This window comes from Taudactylus pleione, unplaced genomic scaffold (assembly GCF_031769625.1).
Source record: "Taudactylus pleione unplaced genomic scaffold, aTauple2 ptg000116l, whole genome shotgun sequence".
Classification (NCBI taxonomy): Eukaryota; Metazoa; Chordata; class Amphibia; order Anura; family Myobatrachidae; genus Taudactylus; species Taudactylus pleione.
The window spans coordinates 13,684,956-13,707,924 of NW_028284518.1; the positions used below are offsets into that span (position 1 = coordinate 13,684,956).

The 22,969-nt window shown below is 37.3% G+C and overlaps 1 protein-coding gene across 1 annotated transcript; it reads left to right on the top strand.

The window, feature by feature from the left end:
* The first annotated feature begins 1,162 nt into the window (after positions 1-1,162).
* NRN1 (neuritin 1) lies at positions 1,163-9,561 on the top strand. Its single transcript, XM_088471692.1, has 3 exons — positions 1,163-1,392; positions 5,789-5,933; positions 8,351-9,561. The coding sequence occupies exons 1-3, from the start codon at positions 1,338-1,340 to the stop codon at positions 8,583-8,585; spliced, it is 435 nt and encodes a 144-aa protein (XP_088327818.1). The 5' UTR covers positions 1,163-1,337; the 3' UTR covers positions 8,586-9,561.
* Positions 9,562-22,969: the final 13,408 nt, after the last annotated feature.

Sequence of the window (22,969 nt, forward strand, 5' to 3'; positions counted from 1 at the left end):
AATGTATAGAAAATTTAAAGCAATAAATTCTTCAAATGAGTTACCAGTTGTTTTATGTACACAGGGGGGAGATATTGGCAAGTTGTTACATTGACAGACGCGCAAACAACAGATAACTACATAGATAAATAGACAGATAGATATATAGATTAACATTAAAAATGAGCCATCACTGATATAAAGCAGAGTATTTCACACAGCACCACAAGGACGACTGAGAATAGACTGAACGGTACAATACATGAAGGAATAAAGTAAGTTGATGGGATTCAGAGATCGATTACATCATCTTACCAGCCGCTCCTCCCAGACAGGAGGGGGGGGGGGGTAACTTTGTGGGCTTCTGAGAGCCAGTGTTGTCACTGGCAGCAATTCCCTGTAGTGGCACAGGCTCCCTTCACACCAACCTGTTCCCTGTAATCTGCTGAATTGTATGGCAGCTTGATGCTTTCTGCTTCTTTGCATGATCCCTTTATTGGGAGCATTGTGTGGAGACTTTACTAAATAGACCTAATGTATGTCAAATTGGACTTATTTTGAGGAATTAACACGTTATACATATATATATATATATATATATATATATATATATATATTACTTTAAAAATAAATGAATAAATAAATGGCCGTATTAAAATAAAATATATGAACTGAATTGGTTAAATCCTTTGATTTATAGATATACACAAAAATGAGAAAGAAAAGAGAGAGGGGGAGGGGGATACATTTTTTTTGTTACCCGATGCTACAGAATAAGTTGTTGCCTCAGTTTCTTATTCAAGATGACTGTATGTACCTCTGTTACCGACAACACAGAAATATGTCACGCACTTATTAGTAAATCCAGCAGTGTGAAATGATCAGAGTTTATGACTATCCAGAAAGCTGAACAAATATCAGAGTATCTATAGCTCATATGTAATGTTAACCCATCCTCCCCCAAGAGGGACCGCCTATTTTGCCCAAGGAATGGTAGGTGCTTACCCTGGCAGCTCATTAATGTGGGTATATCAGGAGGATCTCAGCCTCTGATGACTATAAATGGCTATGCTCTTCCAAGGCACGTATATAAGCAAGTGGTACTTCGCCAGCCTCCTCATGTCAGGCCCAGGCAAGGGGGGTGGGCGTGGGCTGTGCGCTATCATCCCCTCTCCAAATGGTGTGACCCATCCCAGGCTCTTCCCTTCCTCTCTCCCCTTCCTCTGCCTTCTCTCTCCGGCTCTGCAAAGTGTCAGCTGCTGGAACTTGTTTGCAATGCCTAGTTTTCAATCCCCACCCAGGATTTCCCAAGAAACACATTAAAATCTACAATCTCCAATGGTTTTATTCAATGTAGGATGGGAGTTAATCTGAACGGAAGATATATTCTACTGGTCCTTGCTGTGCAGATAGGTAAGTGGCTGCTCAGTTCTGTTTGACGTTTTTAACCTAATAACCATTAAATCCGATAAGAATGGAATACTACAAAATGTCAGTCAGATAATCCCTTTATATTTACCTCCCGTTATATAAAATTGACAGCAGGGAGAGAGCTGAGATATAGGAGAAATATATATGAATAGTTTGAAAAAACAGTGCACCGATTATTTAAATGTATGTGGGATAGAATGTACTCTGGCATAAAATGTGCTTCAATTTAAAATTGTGGGCTTTGTCTCTTGTGTTACTCGACAGAACATTTCCAAAAATCTGAATGAATTTTTATTAAAAAAAAATATTGCTTACACGATTGCAATATAATTAAAATATCGTCTGTAGGACATATATGTATTTTAGATTTTGTATCTAAAGTCGGTTCATCTGTCATGGGTACTTGCTTGAAAGCAATTCGTGCTTGTGAACCAGAACACAGTAAGATGTCTGTAAAAGTAAAAAAAAAAACATGCATGTGAAATATAATTATTTTTTAATTACGGTAATTTGTGTGTAATGTGTTTGTGTGTGTGTATATGTATGTATGTATGTATATATATATATATATATGTATTATATATATGTATATATATTTAATTGAAGTGTTTTATCTTTACAAAATGATAATTGTTCCGAATCGATAAAAGGTTCTTTTTTATAAATGAGCTGTGGTGGTGGATCTCCAAATAAATAGATGCCCTTAGCAATATATATAGATATATAGATAGATAGATAGATAGATAGATAGATAGATAGATAGATAGATAGATAGATAGATAGATAGATAGATATACACCTAACTGCTGGAGACAGGCCGTGTAAATTGCACAAATAGTGCCCGGGGATTATGAGGCATTGCCCGGATATAAATTCAGTCACCTCACTGCGACAGCGGGTAGTGGAAAGTGCTGCACTTGGCACATCTCTGTAACCCTGTGGTAAATGGGCCCCACTGACAGAAGCTCTTACATTGATACAACAATGCACCCCTCCGTTGCCGTTAAGGGAACCTGTTTTCCTTTTGCCACACGGCCTTGGACATTCTTAGTGAACAGCTGACTGAAAAGAAAAAATTTAATTAGCACTTCCAGTAAGAAAAAAAATGTATACAGATAAAGACACAATTAAGACAGCCTGGGTGCTTAACAACGTACAGTCTCACAGAATAATCCCAGCTAATGAGCACAGGGACAATAAAGTGAGAAAAAATAGCTGTTTATTAAGTGCAGGTAGCTGATGTGCGGTGAAAGGGAGATGGAATCGTCCCTCAGTTGATCTGTTCAATCCATGCACCCTTGTGACTTTGATCTGAGGCGTTAAAATTGACTTTACACCAGTAATGACATTAGCGACTATACATGCAGACATCAACACATTTGAGAGTGCTTGCTAATTGCACAAAAGGAGCAGTGCCTGGGACCTGAGAGCAGCATTATCAGAGTACTGTGGCTCAGGGCACTTCTTCCGTTTCTTATGGTGTGTAATATACTCTATTATAATTTGCTAAAGGATGTGGACTTGTTTGCTTATATTCATACGTACACATAAAGGCAAATTATTTATCTGGGTGAAATTACTGTTTTTTAAATGGGACATAACACACAAAATCCATTATTATATAAATATGGATTACATTCCCTTTATAGATATTCTTATGTATATCTCGGTGAATCTGATCTCTGTAAATACATTTTGTTAGTAGAGGAAATCCTAGAATTGGATATTAAACTTACATGGAGCGCTTTGTGTGTTTGGTCCTGAGAACTAATGTATTATGATGTTTACTGGACGTTGTATTATCACGGATTGTTGTAATTATTAGTGTGTTTTGTTGATGCTACAAAATATAGTAATTATTTGGCGCATTCATTGCTTGATTTGCACAAGGGTACTGCTTTAGAGGATATATTTGTCACTATATAGATAGTATACCCAAACAGACATGATTATATTCATATTTTCTGCCCTAATTCTAATGCAAAATATGTAGGTAGATAAATGATATAGGGGGCGTCCCTTTCCCTGCAGTCTTAGAACAATAAAAAGAGGAGCATTGGTTTATTTTCTTAGAAATGTTGTAGCTCAGCTGGCACATTTCTTCAGTGTATGGATCAGTGTATGGCACGGATCTTCAGTGCCAGTTTGACTCTTTTAGCTGCAAAGGGTATGGGTGCAGCTAAAGCAATGACATATCTGCCATTCAGATGCAATCTGAAGCTGCATTTACTCTTTTGCCTCTATGTGCCTAATAAATGAGCTATTAGCAGGAAAAGTGTCTGATCCATGAAAGATCTTCGTTTTGCATTTAGCAAGTTTTAAAAAAATGTCTGAAAAGATGAAGTCCAGTGTACTAGTATGCTACATAAAGTTGGGCATGCGCATAACTGATACGGCACATTTAATAGAAGTCTTTCTGTGGATAATACTCCATCATGATGTGTGAGCATTGGTGTTTATCTATAGGGATTGTTTGTTTGTGTTGCATACATATTCATGGACTGCTGATTTGTTGGTCTAAGGCTGATGGTTGCATAGGTGCATTGTGCCATCCACACACAGTCATCGTCACATACTATCATCTAGTGATGGCAATAGCCAGACTTCAGCAACACAAGCAGTGTAAGAGGGAGGGGCTGTATTTTCCCTACACTATCTCACACATAGGAAAAGGGTGTCACCTTCACCCTGATATCTGCTTTTTCATTTTGCCTTGACACGTTTAGGTGTTTATTTCAAGACTTATATATCCACGTTTTAATTATTAGAATGATTTTACAGCTAACATTTCTCTCTGTCTTGGACGTACAGTTCTGATGGCTGCATAATTTGGCTGCAAATTTGGACTCATAAACTAGCGCCTAATTTACTACACGATCGCTTTAGCAATTGAACACCTTGGCTTTATTTATTGATCAGTTGTGTGGCACCAGGATGGCCTGTAAACTTAGATTAATGACCTACTTACAGTGAACCACTGACACCTTGCACTGTAATAAGGGAGTTTAATCAAAGTAACACTAGTTCTAAGTACATTTAATGAATCACCAGTTCTTGTAAGCTTTATAAAATCGTGATACTTTAGGAAAAAACTAGATTAAGGCTTGTACATACATTGTGCAGAGTGTATATAATGTATGTACACTATGTGTACACTGCAGACCATGAACAGAATCACCATATCATACCAGATTGTTTTTAGGTGTACTGTACTGTGAGTTGGAGTCTGCTAGAGCAGAGGATAAAAGGAATGTGGTAATCTGTGCATGCATTTTTAATGATAGCTGCCTGGATGCATTTGCAAGAGAAAGGAAAACAAAACCTAGAATTTAATGTCGGTATTTTGCTGTTGTGATATATACACAGAAACATTACATCTTCATCAAAATGTTCATTGTGCATTTGACTTTGGGTTTTCTCTAGTGTTAAATAAACGCAGGTACTAATGACCTGGAAGTGTTGTATATCCAAGAAGAGTGCACCAATTCCTTTCCTTACACACACAGATTCCACAGCATAGCCTGCATCTAAAAAGAGTACCCCGCCCCCCTGAAAGATGGCTCACTGTCTGATCACTGCAGCATCTATTGTATAATCCAAGATTCTCTATGTCAAATCTAAGGGAATGTTTATGTGTAATATTTGTTATAACTCTTAATACTATAGTCTGAAAAGTGCGACGTGGGGAGTATTAAGGTTTCATCGCAGAGAAACATTCTGCAAAATAGATTTAATTTCCCCCACCTTTACAGTTATTTAATTTTGAAGACAATGTTTTATTCATGCCTGGTGTGTTGTGAGGAATTATATTTAATTCCTGTTTAAAGAGTCTCGGAAACATTTTTATTACTAGTATTATATTTGTGTAGACAAAAGGAGAATAATTTACACTATAAAGAACTACTGTGCACTTTACCGCTTTGTTACCTAAATTATTACTTATATTATGCCTCTATATATCGGTTTCCATACAGTGCAGAGAATATCTGATGTACACAAAGATAATTAACACATATTGGAAATTGGGCACTTTCTTGCTTAAATTAGAATTCATTATTTTCAGTGAAATGTGTGGCCATGTGGCATGCGGCAATTTGCCCAAATATCAATACAATTGTCCTAAACTTGAAAGTACATGCCATGGCCAAAATTAACTTTGGGACATGGAATTGAACGAAAAAAGTTCAAATCATATCTATAAAGGACAGTGTTCCCCGAATTGGTCATGGATTAGGAAATGCAAATACTGTAGTTTGTTTTCTGTACGCTCTCAAGACAAGCTGAATGATCCAGTATATATGTGGCCGGGTCATTAAGTGTAAGCTCGGTGCTCAGCGTGGAGCTGTCCTGCTGACGTGGTGCTGATCTCTGTCCCCAGCATACCTGCTGCAGGCGGTGAGGGCGACAGGCAAGTGCGATGCGGTCTTTAAGGGCTTCTCCAACTGTATGCTCGCGATGGGCGATAAAATGGAAACCTATTCGCAAGGCATGGACGAAGAGAAAAACCTCAACACCATTTGCACGTAAGTTCCCAATGTTAGCTTGATCCTTTCTTTTTTTTATTTACGAATTATGATTTTTGTGTACCATTCACCTTGAAGCACCGCCCCCAATCAGACGCTGAAGTTGAGAAAAGTCAGAGACTCTCTCTCTCTCTCTCTCTCTCTCTCTCTCTCTCTTTCTCATTACAGTCACTGGCAGGTTACAAATCATTAGAATATATTTCTATAAATACAAATCAATAATGAATAACGTTTGGGCGTTACTGTTTGTGCAGTAGGTTTAATTATTTCCAAAAAGTTTTACTCTAATGCATTTGTGGTGGTTATATGAAGGTAATATAAATGTAAATAAAGAACAGTACACAGTTTATTTTCCTCATTTTAGATTGCTGTAACTGCGATTCTATTTGCATACAGTGTGTAACCAGACAAGATAGTACCTGAATGCAAAATGTCCCTTTTTACTGCGCCTGTATGGCCAAATTTTGAATTACATTTAAGCATAAATGATACAGTTCAAATTCGAAGACACTTGCACTCACAGCACATACAATACAATTAACATATTACACATTCTCCTCTTAGGGATTTTCAGGGCTACTCCTGAGTAGATTAGCTAAAATTGACAATTGCTAGTACAGTATGTTTCCTTTATGACTGGGAAGAAGGTTGAGTCCCTTCAGAAATCGTAGAGGCTAATCATGCAATCATTAGTTCTGAATTAAAGTTACAAATAAAAACAACGATTACACGTGTGTAAATGAGAGGTAAATACATAACAAAACTCAAAGTAAATTATTGTACTTCTTTAAAATGCGTTATACAGGTAATATGTGTATTTAGTAAAAAGTACTGTGATTCAATGCAGCTAAATAAATGTTAAACGTACATAAGATAGACAAGCTAGAGTTGTTTTCATGAACACTGTATAAAAATACATTAATACAATTTTAAAAAATAATTTTCTCATGAGATTATCATTGCTGGTCGTTGCTCACTTGACATAATCGAGGGACCAAAATACTTCATTTTTCAACATCTAGTTTATGTATATTACCATTCTTTTTGAAAAACTATGTAATAAGACCTAAACTGTGTTAATATATTGGTGCAACATGAGTTCAAGGCATTGATAATGTTTTCTTTCATTTGTATTTGACTATGGAAAGTAATTTATGGAAGATCTAGTTTTCCAGTGGGAAATGCAATTACAGCGGATATATTGTAACAGGGACACTTTAAGCTTTCCTAGCATCTCAACATCTCATTATTTATTACAAATATAGCAGAACTATAGTTTACAACAGGCTTGGAGTGCTCATAAATTAGATTCTGTGGGGCTACTTTACAAGAAAACACAGGCGCCTGTCTAGATCATAGCATTGAAGGAAATAGCATACAGACAGGCAAATAAACACACTTATATGCAGGAAGGAGAGAAAGGAAGAGAGGGGAGGGAAAACATCGGTGAGATTAAAGATCTAAAGATAAAGGGATGCACGGGGTCAGAGATCTATTTTAAAACTCTTACCCAGTGGGAATACATGCATGCATATCATTGACTCCTTGAGATATATTGGTTTTGGAACATAATTCTACAGCAGTGCAATTTGATCTAAGCTGATAAATCACAATTGATAGGAATGGCACGTGCCTAAAAAAGAGATGCTGAAAATGCCAGGTGCTGTGACTCTCCTGCCATCACAAGGGGGTATTTGCTAAACAATCGATATGGTATAGTTGGTAATCGCGGAAGAGCATGAGGACCACTAATCGAGGGCTTTTATTTCTACATAAATCAGATGAGCAATGACATATAAGATAAATATATTTTCTTCTTATAGTAATTCGTGTATTTGTGAATAAGCGATGATTTCATAGAGATTTATGATCAGATAAGATTTTTATTGCACTCAAATTAAAACTGATTTGTAACTTGGTTTCGCAAACACATAGTTTGAGATGTGCAATTACCATTTGACGTCCCCTGTGCTTTAAATGTTTTTATTGTAAATGACAAATAGAGCTATAAAAACCATGACATGAATTAAGATATACTACTTATTTCCAAATGCCACCATGCTTATTACAGAATGATTTCATAAACATATTTATATATACATATATATTTATATATATATCTATATATATCTATATATATCTATATCTAGATATATATATATATATATATATATATATATATATATACACTCTATATATATATATATATATATATATATATACCCCTTTCTAACTTTCTTTCACATTATCCTACATGATAGCCTCTAGTCAAATTGTACTGCTTAAATTACGATATTATACCAAACTTATATATTTTATTATTGTAGCCACTCAGTGCATGCCATAGGACACACAGAGTGTGAGTAGCTGGAGGACACCATTAAACTAATAGTGTCCATTCATTATTTTTCATCTAGATACTGGAATGAGTTTCATATCTGTGCTGTCACCGTACTCGCAGATTGTCATGAAGGGGCAACAGACATGTGGGAGAAACTGAAAAAGGATTCCAAAAAACTCAACATTGAAGGCAGCTTGTTCCAAATGTGTGGTGGGTCTAATGGATCAGCCAGCCCACGACCTGTTCATCCAGCCATCCTGCCTTTGCTCATGGTGTCTCTATATGCTCTACTTACCTGGATCTTCTTCTAGTAGACCCAAAGCTTCGGGAATCCGCACTCAGTCTCGCCACCTGCTGGATTTCTAGAGGAAATACCTATCCGTTGTCCGGGGACGTTGTGTTCTCTATGACGTTCAAAAATAACCTTCTAGGATTGTGGGAAAAGAAAAATAATGTTCTTTAATTTGCGTTTTGTTTGCCAAATGTTACCAAACAGTGAGCAACAACAGCCAAAACCGGACCTCAGCTTTACATCTTCACACAGCAAAATAGAAACCGCGAGCCCTATATTTCTTTGCAAAAGAAACTCAGGAAAGGCCCTCGGCCAACCAGTAATAATAATAATAATAATAATAACAACAACAATAATAATAATAATACGAGGCAGAAACGGAAATGGGCTAATCGTTGAATAAACCACAACATGCCGAATACAAGCCAAGGTACCTGTCGCACATGGAAGATGTGCTGTAGATGTTCACTTGTGAAACATATGGTCAAATCACAATCTAATATTCACCATAACCCCCTCCACAGAATGATGTTTCCTCATTACAATGCAATGATGTAACCAAGGAAAGGACAGCTCTACCTGCAGCAATGATAAGTTGTATCTATCCAGGAGAACACTGATACGTTCGTAACACAGTGAATGGCTGAATGCGTTACCGATGGGGCAAGTATGATGTATGGACTGCTGAGGAAGTGTAGCTTTACCTGCTGTTGCCAAGATATATTTCAAAGTTCACTGCCTTTATTTATTTTTTCCTTGATTTAGGTGTTACACATATTATTACGTATCCTACAGTGTGAACCACAAACGGCGGAGTAAATGTATAATCGTACAAATAGTTATAAAATACAAGATTTTGACAGAAAAAAGAGAGCCTTGATTTTAAAATAAATAAATAAATAAATGTAATTTAAAATAAAGTTTATTATAAACCCAAATCAGCAAAAAAAATATTTGCTACAAAGTATAGTATGAGATATTAAATAAAATTATTGTTTCAAAAATGTCTCCATTATTATAATTGCATATTTTCTATAAAAAAAATATATTTTTTATTTTATTTTTTAAGAAAATTGTTAATATTTGTTGTATGTTAGTAAAGAATACTTACATAGATATTATGAATACAGTAGCTGCTCGCATAATGCTGTACCAGAGAGGGGGGAAAAAGGGGGTATAAAGGTATAGAGCGGAGAAAGAGGGAGGGTGACAGAGTGCTAAGGGGAAGAGAGTCTTAGCAAAATTGGAGAGGTGAGGGGACAGAGACAGAGAGAAGGTGTGGAGGAAAGAGACAGAGAGAAGGTGTGGAGGAAAGAGACAGAGAGAAGGTGTGGAGGACAGAGACAGAGAGAAGGTGTGGAGGAAAGAGACAGAGAGAAGGTGTGGAGGACAGAGACAGCGAGGTTGAAAAACGGATGGGAGGGAGGGTATAAGAATAACAGGGAGAGTGCGGGGAAAATAGCTTTTGTTGAACAAAAGGTCACCACTATTAAGACTGCAAAGGTGCAGGAGAATACTGCCTGTTCTCCAGATCAGATGAGTCGTTTCATAATTAATAAGGCACCTCAGCTGAATTTGTGAGGAGACTAGCACTATTGATTTAACAGAGGAAAATGCTCTAACCTTTTCTGTTTAGAGGCTCTTGATGTCTAGGGGAAGTATACTTGTGTATACACATGAAAGCACCAACACAAACCTTTGTGAGTTTAACCAGTAAGAGCCAGCACAAGACAGAGGGAAACAACAACATGCCATTTGATCCTTTACAATGTACTTTATGTCCATTAACTACATTTTTCTTTCCATTCACTCAACAAATAAATCCCATCTCTTTTTTTTTAATAATGCCATGTGTATGTACTCAAAAGGAAACTAGCATACTATACATCAAGTACAAGAGGATTATTTCATGCTGCAACTCCCTGGAGGCTCCTGGTCCATAAATGCACTATAACAAAGGCAGGCATCTCTTTTGGAAGCTAAAGATGACACTGTCGGTAAGATGAAGATCATACACACAAATACCTGTATTGTTCTGCACTATCCACGATAGTAGATAAGGATCCATCTATTTCAGTACTCTGATATTTATATGTGACCTTTAAATGTATTGTATAACTTTGGTACATTCAGAGCAAGCAGGTTCTCAATAAGAATGAAATCATGAGCTAACCGATGTTAATTTGTCCTTAGATTCATTTATGGTATATTAGATGTTATTATGGTAGCATTGCTCGATACCAGCATTAAAGGCTGAGAGAGAGAAAGACGCTCATGTGATTTCAAATTCCCTCTGCTTCTGCATTAATGATATCCTTGTATCTAAATATAGCTCACTTATTTAAGGCACACCATGAGCAGCAAAACCGCATGAATATGTTCCACCTTACATTGAACAAATGAAGGGTGCAATGCTTATTCTTTCACAACCGGGTGTACCATGTTTCGATTTTAATGTCAGTCTAGTTAGCATTTAAAAAAATATGTTCAATGAAAAATAAATTCTCCTGGGAAATCTTGTCTCACTGTTATAATGCAGATGTGACTCTCATTACCAGGCGACTGTTCATGCACAGACCAAGCCACAGGCAGAATGCAGAGTCACAGGGAAGTCTCTACACGCTACAGTCACCTTTTTATAATCAGATTACACATATATAAGAAGCAGTTATCTCATTACAGTCATATAACATTTCTGCAGATTGACTAAGCGAAGTTGTAATGGATGCACATTTTTTAAATTGGATAAAATATTTTTAGTTACAATTTTAATGTATAACAACAGGGTATTTCGACACGTATATGTGTATATGTGTGTTTATAAATATATATATATATATATATATATATATATATATATTGAAATCCCATGTTGTGCGTACAAAATTATGTAGGACTAATAGTAGTAAATAATTGCGTTACATTTATTAAAGGAGACAAATAATAGTTGAATAGAACGTATCTAGCGTCTGACAGTAATTTAGTAACTTCCATATTATATATATGTTGCCATATTCTCTCCATGCGTTTTTGTATTGATTAGTGTTGAATTTAAATCATGTTACAAGGTATGATAGCTGTGCAAGGTGTGATAGCTGTGTAAGATATATGTGTAAGGTATGATATGTGTAAGGTGTGATAGCTGTGCAAGGTATGATAGCTATGTAAGGTATGATATGTGTAAGGCATGATATGTGTATGGTGTGATAGCTGTGCAAGGTATGACAGCTGTGCAAGGTACGATAGCTATGCAAGGTACAATAGCTGTGCAAGGTACGATAGCTGTTCAAGGTACGACAGCTGTGATAACTGAATATTTATGATAGCTGTGTAAGCTATAATAACTCTGTAAGGTATGATAGCTGTGTAAGGTATGATAGCTCTGCAAGGTGTGATAGCTGTGTGAGGTATGATAGCTGTGCAAGGTACAATAGCTGTGCAAGGTACAATAGCTGTGCAAGGTACGATAGCTGTTCAAGGTACGATAGCTGTGATAACTGAATATTTATGATAGCTGTGTAAGCTATAATAACTCTGTAAGGTATGATAGCTGTGTAAGGTATGATAGCTGTGCAAGGTGTGATAGCTGTGTGAGGTATGATATGTGTAAGGTATGATATGTGTAAGGTGTGATAGCTGTGCAAGGCATGATAGCTGTGTAAGGTATGATAGCTGTGCAACGTGTGATAGCTGTGTAAGGTATGATATGTGTAAGGTATGATATTGATTAGTGTTGAATTTAAATCAGGTTTCAAGGTATGATAGCTGTGCAAGGTGTGATAGCTGTGTAAGGTATATGTGTAAGGTATGATATGTGTAAGGTGTGATAGCTGTGCAAGGTATCATAGCTGTGCAACGTGTGATAGCTGTGTAAGGTATGATATGTGTAAGGCATGATATGTGTAGGGTGTGATAGCTGTGCAAGGTATGATAGCTGTGCAAGGTACGATAGCTGTGCAAGGTACGATAGCTGTGTGAGGTATGATATGTGTAAGGTATGATATCTGTAAGGTGTGATAGCTGTGCAAGGTTTGATAGCTATGTAAGGTATGATAGCTGTGCAACGTGTGATAGCTGTGTAAGGTATGATATGTGTATGGTGTGATAGTTGTGTAAGGTATGATAGCTGTGCAAGGTGTGATATGTGTTAGGTGTGATAGCTGTGCAAAGTGTGATAGCTGTGTAAGATATGATATGTGTAAGGTATGGTATGTGTAAGGTAAGATAGCTGTGCAAGGTATGATAGCTGTGCAAGGTACAATAGCTGTGCAAGGTACAATAGCTGTGCAAGGTACAATAGCTGTGCAAGGTACGATAGCTGTTCAAGGTACGATAGCTGTGATAACTGAATATTTATGATAACTGTGTAAGCTATGATAACTCTGTAAGGTATGATAGCTGTGTAAGGTATGATAGCTGTGCAAGGTGTGATAGCTGTGTGAGGTAAGATATGTGTAAGGTATGATACGAGTAAGGTGTGATAGCTGAGCAAGGTATGATAGCTGTGTAAGGTATGATAGCTGTGCAACATGTGAAAGCTGTGTAAGGTATGATATGTGTAAGGTATGATATTGATTAGTGTTGAATATAAATCAGGTTTCAAGGTACGATAGCTGTGCAAGGTACGATAGCTGTGCAAGGTACGATAGCTGTGCAAGGTGTGATAGCTGTGTGAGGTATGATATGTGTAAGGTATGATATGTGTAAGGTGTGATAGCTGTGCAAGGTATCATAGCTGTGCAACGTGTGATAGCAGTGTAAGGTATGATAAGTGTATGGTGTTATAGCTGTGCAAGGTATGATAGCTGTGCAAGGTACGATAGCTGTGCAAGGTATGATAGTTATGCAAGGTGTGATAGCTGTGCATGGTATAATATGTGTAAGGTGTGATATTTGTGTAATGTGTGATAGCTGTGCAAAGTGTGATAGCTGTGTAAGTTATGATATGTGTAAAGTATGATAGCTGTGCAAAGGTACAATAGCTGTGCAAGGTACAATAGCTGTGCAAGGTACGATACCTGTTCAAGGTATGATAGCTGTGATAACTGAATAAGGTATGATAGCTGTGTAAGCTTTGATAACTCTGTAAGGTATGATAGCTGTGCAAGGTGTGACAGTTGTGTAAGGTATGATATGTGTAAGGTATGATAGCTGTGCAAGATATGATAGCTGTGTAAAGTATGAAAGCTATATAAGGTATGATATGTGTATGGTATGATAGCTGTGCAAGGTATGATAGCTGTGCGAGATATGATAGCTGTGCAAGGTATGATAGCTGTGCAAGGTATGATAACTGTATAAGATATTATAGCTGTGCAAGGTATGATAGCTGTGTATGGTATGATAGCTGTGTATGGTATGAAAGCTGTGTATGGTATGATATGTGTAAGGTATGATAGGTGTGTATGGTATGAAAGCTGTGTAAGGTATGATAGCTGTGTATGGTGTGATAGCTGTGTATGGCATGATAGCTGTGTATGGCATGATGGCAATGTGAGGTATGATATGTGTAAGGTATGATATGTGTAAGGTGTGATAGCTGTGCAAGGTATAATAGCTGTGTAAGGTATGATAGCTGTGCAACGTGTGATAGCTGTATAAGGTATGATAAGTGTAGAGTATGAAAGCTGTGTATGGTATGAAATATGTAAGGTATGATAGTTGTGTATGGTATGAAAGCTGTGTACGGTATGATAGCTGTGTATGGTATGATAGCTCTGTAAAGTATGATAGCTGTGTATGGCATGATAGCTGTGTGAGGTAAGATATGTGTAAGGTATGATATGTGTAAGGTGTGATAGCTGTGCAAGGTATTATAGCTGTGAAAGGTATGATAGCTGTGCAACGTGTGATAGCTGTGTAAGGTATGATATGTGTAAGGTATGATATTGAATAGTGTTGAATTTAAATCATGTTTCTACGTATGATAGCTGTGCAAGGTGTGATAGCTGTGTAAGGTATATCTGTAAGGTATGATATGTGTAAGGTACGATAGCTGTGCAAGGTACGATAGCTGTGCAAGGTGTGATAGCTGTGTGACGTATGATATGTGTAAGGTATGATATGTTTAAGGTGTGATAGCTGTGCAAGGTATCATAGCTGTGCAACGTGTGATAGCTGTGTAAGGTATGATATGTGTAAGGTATGATATGTGTATGGTGTGATAGCTGTGCAAGGTATGATAGCTGTGCAAGGTACAATACCTGTGCAAGGTATGATAGTTATGCAAGGTGTGATAGCTGTGTATGGTATGATATGTGTAAGGTGTGATAGCTGTGTAAGGGATGATAGCTGTGCAAAGTGTGATAGCTGTGTAAGATATGATATGTGTAAGGTATGATATGTGTAAGGTATGATAGCTGTGCAAAGGTACAATAGCTGTGCAAGGTACAATAGCTGTGCAAGGTACGATATTTGGTCAAGGTATGATAGCTGTGATAGCTGAATAAGGTATTATAGCTGTGTAAGCTATGATAACTCTGTAAGGTATGATAGCTGTGCAAGGTGTGATAGTTGTGTAAGGTATGATATGTGAAAGATATGATAGCTGTGCAAGATATGATAGCTGTGTAAGGTATGAAAGCTATATAAGGTATGATATGTGTAAGGTATGATAGCTGTTCAAGGTATGATAGCTGTGCGAGATATGATAGCTGTGCAAGGTATAATAGCTATGTAAGGTATGATAACTGTATAAGATATTATAGCTGTGCAAGATATGATAGCTGTGTATGGTATGACAGCTGTGTATGGTATGAAAGCTGTGTATGGTATGATATGTGTAAGGTATGATAATTGTTTATGGTATGATAGTTGTTTTAGGTATGAAAGCTGTGTAGGGTATGATAGTTGTGTATGGTATGAAAGCTGTGTAAGGTATGATAGCTGTGTATGGTATGATAGCTGTGTGTGGCATGATAGTTGTGTATGGTATGATATGTGTAAGGTATGAAAGGTATGTATGGTATGAAAGCTGTGTAAGGTATGATAGCTGTTTATTGCATGATAGTGTATGGTATGCTTGCTGTGCTAGATTTGATAGCTGTGTACGGTATGATAGCTGTATATGTTATGAAAGCTGTGTATGGTATGATATATGTAAGGTATGATAGTTGTGTGTGGTATGAAAGCTGTGTAAGGTATGATAGCTGTGTATGGTATGATAGCTGTGCAAAGGTACAATAGCTGTGCAAGGTACAATAGCTGTGCAAGGAACGATAGCTGTTCAAGGTATGATAGCTGTGATAACTGAGTAAGGTATGATAGCTGTGTAAGCTATGATAACTCTGTAAGGTATGATAGCTGTGTAAGGTATGAAAGCTATATAAGGTATGATATGTGTAAGGTATGATAGCTGTGCAAGGTATGATAGCTGTGCGAGATATGATAGCTGTGTAAGGTATGATAGCTATGTAAGGTATGATAACTGTATAAGATATTATAGCTGTGCAAGGTATGATAGCTGTGTATGGTATGATAGCTGTGTATGGTATGATATGTGTAAGTATGATAGGTGTGTATGGTATGATAGCTGTTTATTGCATGATAGTGTATGGTATGCTTGCTGTGCTGGATTTGATAGCTGTGTACGGTATGATAGCTGTATATGTTATGAAAGCTGTGTATGGTATGATATATGTAAGGTATGATAGTTGTGTGTGGTATGAAAGCTGTGTAAGGTATGATAGCTGTGTATGGTATGATAGCTGTGTATGGCATGATAGTGTATGGTATGATCGCTGTGCTAGATTTGATAGCTGTGTACGGTATGATAGCTGTGTATGGTATGATAGCTGTGTAAGGTATGATAGCTGTGTAAGGTATGATAGCTGTGTATGGCATGATAGTTGTGTATGGTATGATATGTGATAGCTGTGATTGCTGTGCAAGGTATGATAGCTGTGTATGGTATGATAGCTGTGTGTGGCATGATAGTTGTGTATGGTATGATATGTGTAAGGTATGATAGCTGTGCAAGATATGATAGCTGTGTATGGTATGATAGCTGTGTAAGGTATGATAGCTTTGTAAGGTATGATTTGTGTATGGTATGATATCTGTAAGGTATGATAGCTGTATATGGTATGATTGCTGTGTATGGTATGAAAGCTGTGTATGGTATGATATGTGTATGGTATGATATGTGTATGGTGTGATAGCTGTGCAAGGTATGATAGCTATGCATGGTACCATAGCTGTGCAAGGTATGATAGTTATGCAAGGTGTGAAAGCTGTGTATGTTATAATATGTGTAAGGTGTGATTTCTCTGTATGTTGTGATAGCTGTGCAAAGTGTGATAGCTGTGTAAGATATGATATGTGTAAGGTATGATATGTGTAAGGTATGATAGCTGTGCAAAGGTACAATAGCTGTGCAAGGAACGATAGCTGTTCAAGGTATGATAGCTGTGATAACTGATAAAGGTATGATAGCTGTGTAAGCTATGATAACTCTGTAAGGTATGATAGCTGTGTAAGGTATGAAAGCTATATAAGGTATGATATGTGTAAGGTATGATAGCTGTGCAAGGTATGATAGCTTTGCGAGATATGATAGCTGTGTAAGGTATGATAGCTATGTAAGGTATGTTAACTGTATAAGATATTATAGCTGTGCAAGGTATGATAGCTGTGTATGGTATGATAGCTGTGTATGGTATGAAAGCTGTGTATGGTATGATATGTGTAAGTATGATAGGTGTGTATGGTATGAAAGCTGTGTATGGTATGATAGCTGTGTATGGTATGATAGCTGTGTATGGCATGATAGTGTATGGTATGATCGCTGTGCTAGATTTGATAGCTGTGTACGGTATGATAGCTGTGTAAGGTATGATATTTGTGTAAGGTATGAAATCTGTGTATGGTATGATATATGAAAGGTATGATAGTTGTGTGTGGTATGAAAGCTGCTTACGGTATGATAGCTGTGTATGGTATGATAGCTGTGTAAGGTATGATAGCTGTGTATGGCATGATAGTTATGTATGGTATGAAATTTGTAAGGTATGATAGCTGTGCAAGATATGATAGCTGTGTATGGTTTGATAGCTGTGCAAGGTGTGATAGCTGTGTATGGTATGATAGCTGTGTATGGTATGAAAGATGTGTATGGTATGATATGTGTAAGGTATGATAACTGTGCAAGGTATGATAGTTGTGTATGGTATGATAGCTGTGTATGGTATGAAAGATGTGTATGCTATGATATGTGTAATGTATGATAGCTGTGTATGGTATGATAACTGTATAAGGTATGATAGCTGTGCAAGGTATGATAGTTGTGTATGGTATGATAGCTGTGTATGGTATGAAAGATGTGTATGCTATGATATGTGTAATGTATGATAGCTGTGTATGGTATGATAACTGTATAAGGTATGATAGCTGTGCAAGGTAATTTAGCTGTGGAAGGTATGATAACTGTATAAGATACGATAGCTGTGCAAGGTATGATAGTTGTGCAAGGTATGATAGTTATGCAAAGTGTGATAGCTGTGTATGGTATCATATGTGTAAGGTGTGATATCTGTGTAAGTTGTGATAGCTGTGCAAAGTGTGATAGCTGTGTAAGATATGATATGTGTAAGGTATGATATGTGTAAGGTATGATAGCTGTGCAAAGGTACAATAGCTGTGCAAGGTACAATAGCTGTGCAAGGTACGACAGCTGTTCAAGGTATGATAGCTGTGATAACTGAATAAGGTATGATAGCTGTGCAAGGTGTGATAGTTGTGTAAAGTATGATATGTGTAAGGTATGATAGCTGTACAAGATATGATAGCTGTGTAAGGTATGAAAGCTATATAAGGTATGATATGTGTAAGGTATGATAGCTGTGCAAGGTATGATACCTGTGCGAGATATGATAGCTGTGCAAGGTATGATAGCTATGTAAGGTATGATAACTGTATAAGATATTATAGCTGTGCATGGTATGATAGCTGTGTATGGTATGCTATGTGTAAGTATGATAGGTGTGTATGGTATGAAAGCTGTGTATGGTATGATAGCTGTGTATGGTATGATAGCTGTGCGAGATATGATAGCTGTGCAAGGTATGATAGCTATGTAAGGTATGATAACTGTATAAGATATTATAGCTGTGCAAGGTATGATAGCTGTGTATGGTATGTTAGCTGTGTATGGTATGAAAGCTGTTTATGGTATGATATGTGCAACTATGATAGGTGTGTATGGTATGATAGCTGTGTACGGTATGATAGCTGTGTAAGGTATGATATTTGTGTATGGTATGAAAGCTGTGTATGGTATGATATATGTAAGGTATGATAGTTGTGTGTGGTATGAAAGCTGTGTACGGTATGATAGCTGTGTATGGTATGATAGCTGTGTAAGGTATGATAGCTGTGTATGGCATGATAGTTGTGTATGGTATGATATGTGTAAGGTATGATTGCTGTGCAAGATATGATAGCTGTGTATGGTTTGATAGCTGTGCAAGGTGTGATAGCTGTGCAAGGTATGATAGCTGTGTAAGGTGTGATAGCTGTGCAAGGTGTGATAGCTGTAGAAGGTGTGATAGCTGTGCAAGGTATGATAGCTATAATGCAAGGTCTGATAGCTGTGATTGCTGTGCAAGGTATTATAGCTGTGTAAGATATGATAGCTGTGTATGTTATGATAGCTGTGTATGGTATGAAAGCTGTGTGTGGTATGATATGTGTAAGGTATGATATGTGTAAGGTATGATAGTTGTGTATGGTATTATAGCTGTGTAAGGTATGATAGCTGCGTGTGGCATGATAGTTTTGTATGGTATGATATGTGTAAGGTATGATAGCTGTACAAGATATAATAGCTGTGTATGGTATGATAGCTGTGTAAGGTATGATATGTGTAAGGTATGATATCTGTAAGGTATGATAGCTGTATATGCTATGGTAGCTGTGTATGGTATGAAAGCTGTGTATGGCATGATATGTGTATGGTATGATATGTGTAAGGTATGATTACTGTGTATGGTATCATAGTTGTGTATGGGATGATCATACTTACCTACCTTTTATAATCTTTTACCGGGAGAAGCCCGGGTAAGAGAAGCAGCAGGGGGCCGATGGGGGCGGGGCCTACCGATTTGCGTCATTAAGCCCCGCCCCCTCATGCCAAAACTGCCGTGATTGGGTAAATTTACATAGGGGGCGGGGACAAATGCTTTGATTCATGCAGTATCACACGTTAAGCCCCGCCCCCTTCACGGAGACCCGTGTTAGCCGTGGGTATTCTCCTCATTCTGCCCACTTCGCTAGGAAGTGGGCAGAATGCGTGAGAATTGCTTACCCTTCCGATGGTGCGGGGGGTTACCCGAAAAATCGGGAGAGTCTTGCGAAAACCGGGAGGGTAGTCATGTATGTGTATGATAGTTGTGTATGGTATGAAATCTGTGTAAGGTATGATAGCTGTGCAAGATATGCTAGCTGTGCGTGGTATGATGTGGGTATGGTATGATATGTGGAAGTTATGATAGCTGTGTATGGTTTGATAGCTGTGTATGGTATGACAGCTGTGAAAGGTATGATATGTGTAAGGTATGATAGCTGTGCAAGATATGATAGCTGTGCAAGGTATGATAGCTGTGTAAGGTATGATAACTGTATAAGATATGATAGCTGTGCAAGGTATGATAGTTGTCTATGGTATGATAGCTGTGTATGGTATGAAAGCTCTGTAAGGTATAATAGTTGTGAATGGTATGATAGCTGTATAAGGTATGATATGTGTAAGGTATGATTACTGTGTATGGTATCATAGTTGTGTATGGTATGATAGTTGTGTATGGTATGAAATCTGTGTAAGGTATGATATGTGTAAGGTATGATAGCTGTGCAAGATATGATAGCTGTGCGTGGTATGATTTGTGTATGATATGATATGTGTAAGTTATGATAGCTGTGTATGGTTTGATAGTTGTGTATGGTATGACAGCTGTGAAAGGTATGATATGTGGAAGGTATGATAGCTGTGCAAGATATGATAGCTGTGCTAGATATGATAGCTGTACAAGGTATGATAGCTATGTAAGGTATGATAACTGTATAAGATATGATAGCTGTGCAAGGTATGATAACAGTGTAAGGTATGATAACTGTATAAGATATGATAGCTGTGCAAGGTATGATAGTTGTGCAAGGTATGATAGTTGTGTATGGTATGATAGCTGTGTATGGTATGAAAGCTGTGTAAGGTATAATAGCTGTGTATGGTATGATAGCTGTGTAAGGTATGATATGTGTAAGATATGATAGCTGTGTATGGTTTGAAAGCTGTGTATGGTATGATATGTATACACAAAATGAAATACTGGAACCGCACTGAGAAGATGCTCACTATTATAAGGTTGATGTTATCTCATAAATATACCTTATACAAACTGAATATATATCCGCACATATTCACGTGCAATAATACTCCTATAATGGATCATGAGACCACAGTCTGATAGACCTAGCAATAAGGAAGTTTGTGGTGCTCCCCAGAGTCAGCATGTAGCATATAGATCATGGGAGTGAAAGAAAAAGAGACTCTATGTGGGGGCACACTATAGTGTGCCCCCACATAGAGTCTCTTTTTCTTTCACTTCCATGATCTATATGGTATGATATGTGTAAGGTATGATAACTGTGTATGGTATGAAAGCTGTGTAAGGTATTATAGCTGTGTATGGTATGATAGCTGTTTAAGGTATGATATGAGTAAGATATGATAGCTGTGTATGGTATGATAGCTGTGTAAGGTATGATAGCTTTGCAAGATATGATATGTGTAAGGTATGATATGTGTAAGGTATGATAGCTGTGCAAGGTATGATAGCTGTGTACGGTATTAAAGCTGTGTATGGTATGATATGTGTATGGTATGATATGTGTATGGTATGACATGTGTAAGGTATGATAGCTGTGTATGGTATCATAGTTGTGTATGGTATGAAAGCTATATAAGGTATGACATGTGTAAGGTATGATAACTGTGCAAGATGATAGCTGTGCTAGCTATGATAGCTGTGCAAGGTATGATAGCTATGTAAGGTATGATAACTGTATAAGATATGATAGCTGTGCAAGGTATGATAGCTGTGTATGGTATGATAGCTGTATTTGGTATGAAAGATGTGTATGCTATGATATGTGTAATTGATGATAGCTGTTTATGGTATGATAACTGTATAAGATACGATAGCTGTGCAAGGTATGATAGTTGTGCAAGGTATGATAGTTGTGTATGGTATGATAGCTGTGTATGGTATGAAAGCTGTGTATGGTATAATAGCTGTGTATGGTATGATAGCTGTGTAAGGTATGATAGCTGTGTATGGTATGAAAGCTGTGTAAGGTATAATAGCTGTATATGGTATGAAAGCTGTGTATGGTATGTTAGCTGTTTAAGGTATGATATGTGTAAGATATGATAGCTGTGCAAGGTATGATAGCTGTGTAAGATATGATAGCTGTGCAAGGTATGATAGCTGTGTAAGGTTTGATAACTGTATAAGATATGATAGCTGTGCAAGGTATGATAGCTGTGTAAGGTATGATAATAACTGTATAAGGTATCACAACTTAGAAAAATACATGTCATTTTGTTGCATACATACGTTTCCATATAAATAATGGACCTAAATATAAGTAGCACTGCTCAGAAATAAGGGCACATGTCTCAGTTGTCCTTTGGGATCTTCTCACTAAACTAATAAGCATTTTCCTTTTCTAAAGAAGCATTTGGCCAATATTATGGGCTCCTTTCCCTAGCCGGCAGCCTGAGGCAAACTGGGAGCTTCAGCTGAATCATGTCAAGTCCTTAGCTATTCTCACCCTCCTCTCTCCCACACCCAGGATCTCATTACAGTCAGGGGACTTGCAAGTCCAGGGCTGCACTCCTGATGCTCTTAGTGATAATTGTGCTGAAAATGAAACACATTCCATAAGATTTATGTACAGTATCTCTCATTTTGTTTCCTTTGCTGTATTTTTGTTGAAAACCAAGTCTGTGGGGTTTTCATTCACTAGTAAAAATTCCAACTTCCCCTTCTCTCCCCCCCTCTCTCTCTGACAGGTTACAGATCATTTGAATATATTTCTATAAGTACAAATCCATAATGAGTAACGTTTGGGTGATACTGTTTGTGCAGTAGGTTTAATTATTGACAAAAAGTATTTACTCCAATTGTCATGCATCCTCCCTGAATCTGCAGCCTTTGGTAGTACTGTACATGAAGTCACATGGGTCTTGCTGGCAGTACTCATACACATACTGTACACGGTGCTGACAGCTGAATCACTTAATGTTGGCATCTGCAGGACCTATTTTCTGACTTTTGAGATATTGCTATACAAAATGTGATGCTGTGAATAATGCTCTTTGCTGAATGGAAGCAGTAATTATTG

What these genes read in the sequence shown, in the direction of transcription:
- NRN1 (XM_088471692.1), top strand. Translation starts at nt 1,338, where the DNA reads ATGGGAGTTAATCTGAACGGAAGATATATTCTACTGGTCCTTGCTGTG. An exon ending in GGTCCTTGCTGTGCAGATAG is followed by an intron (nt 1,393 to 5,788) that starts GTAAGTGGCTGC and finishes CTCTGTCCCCAG; the next exon opens with CATACCTGCTGCAGGCGGTG. An exon ending in AACCTCAACACCATTTGCAC is followed by an intron (nt 5,934 to 8,350) that starts GTAAGTTCCCAA and finishes TTTTTCATCTAG; the next exon opens with ATACTGGAATGAGTTTCATA.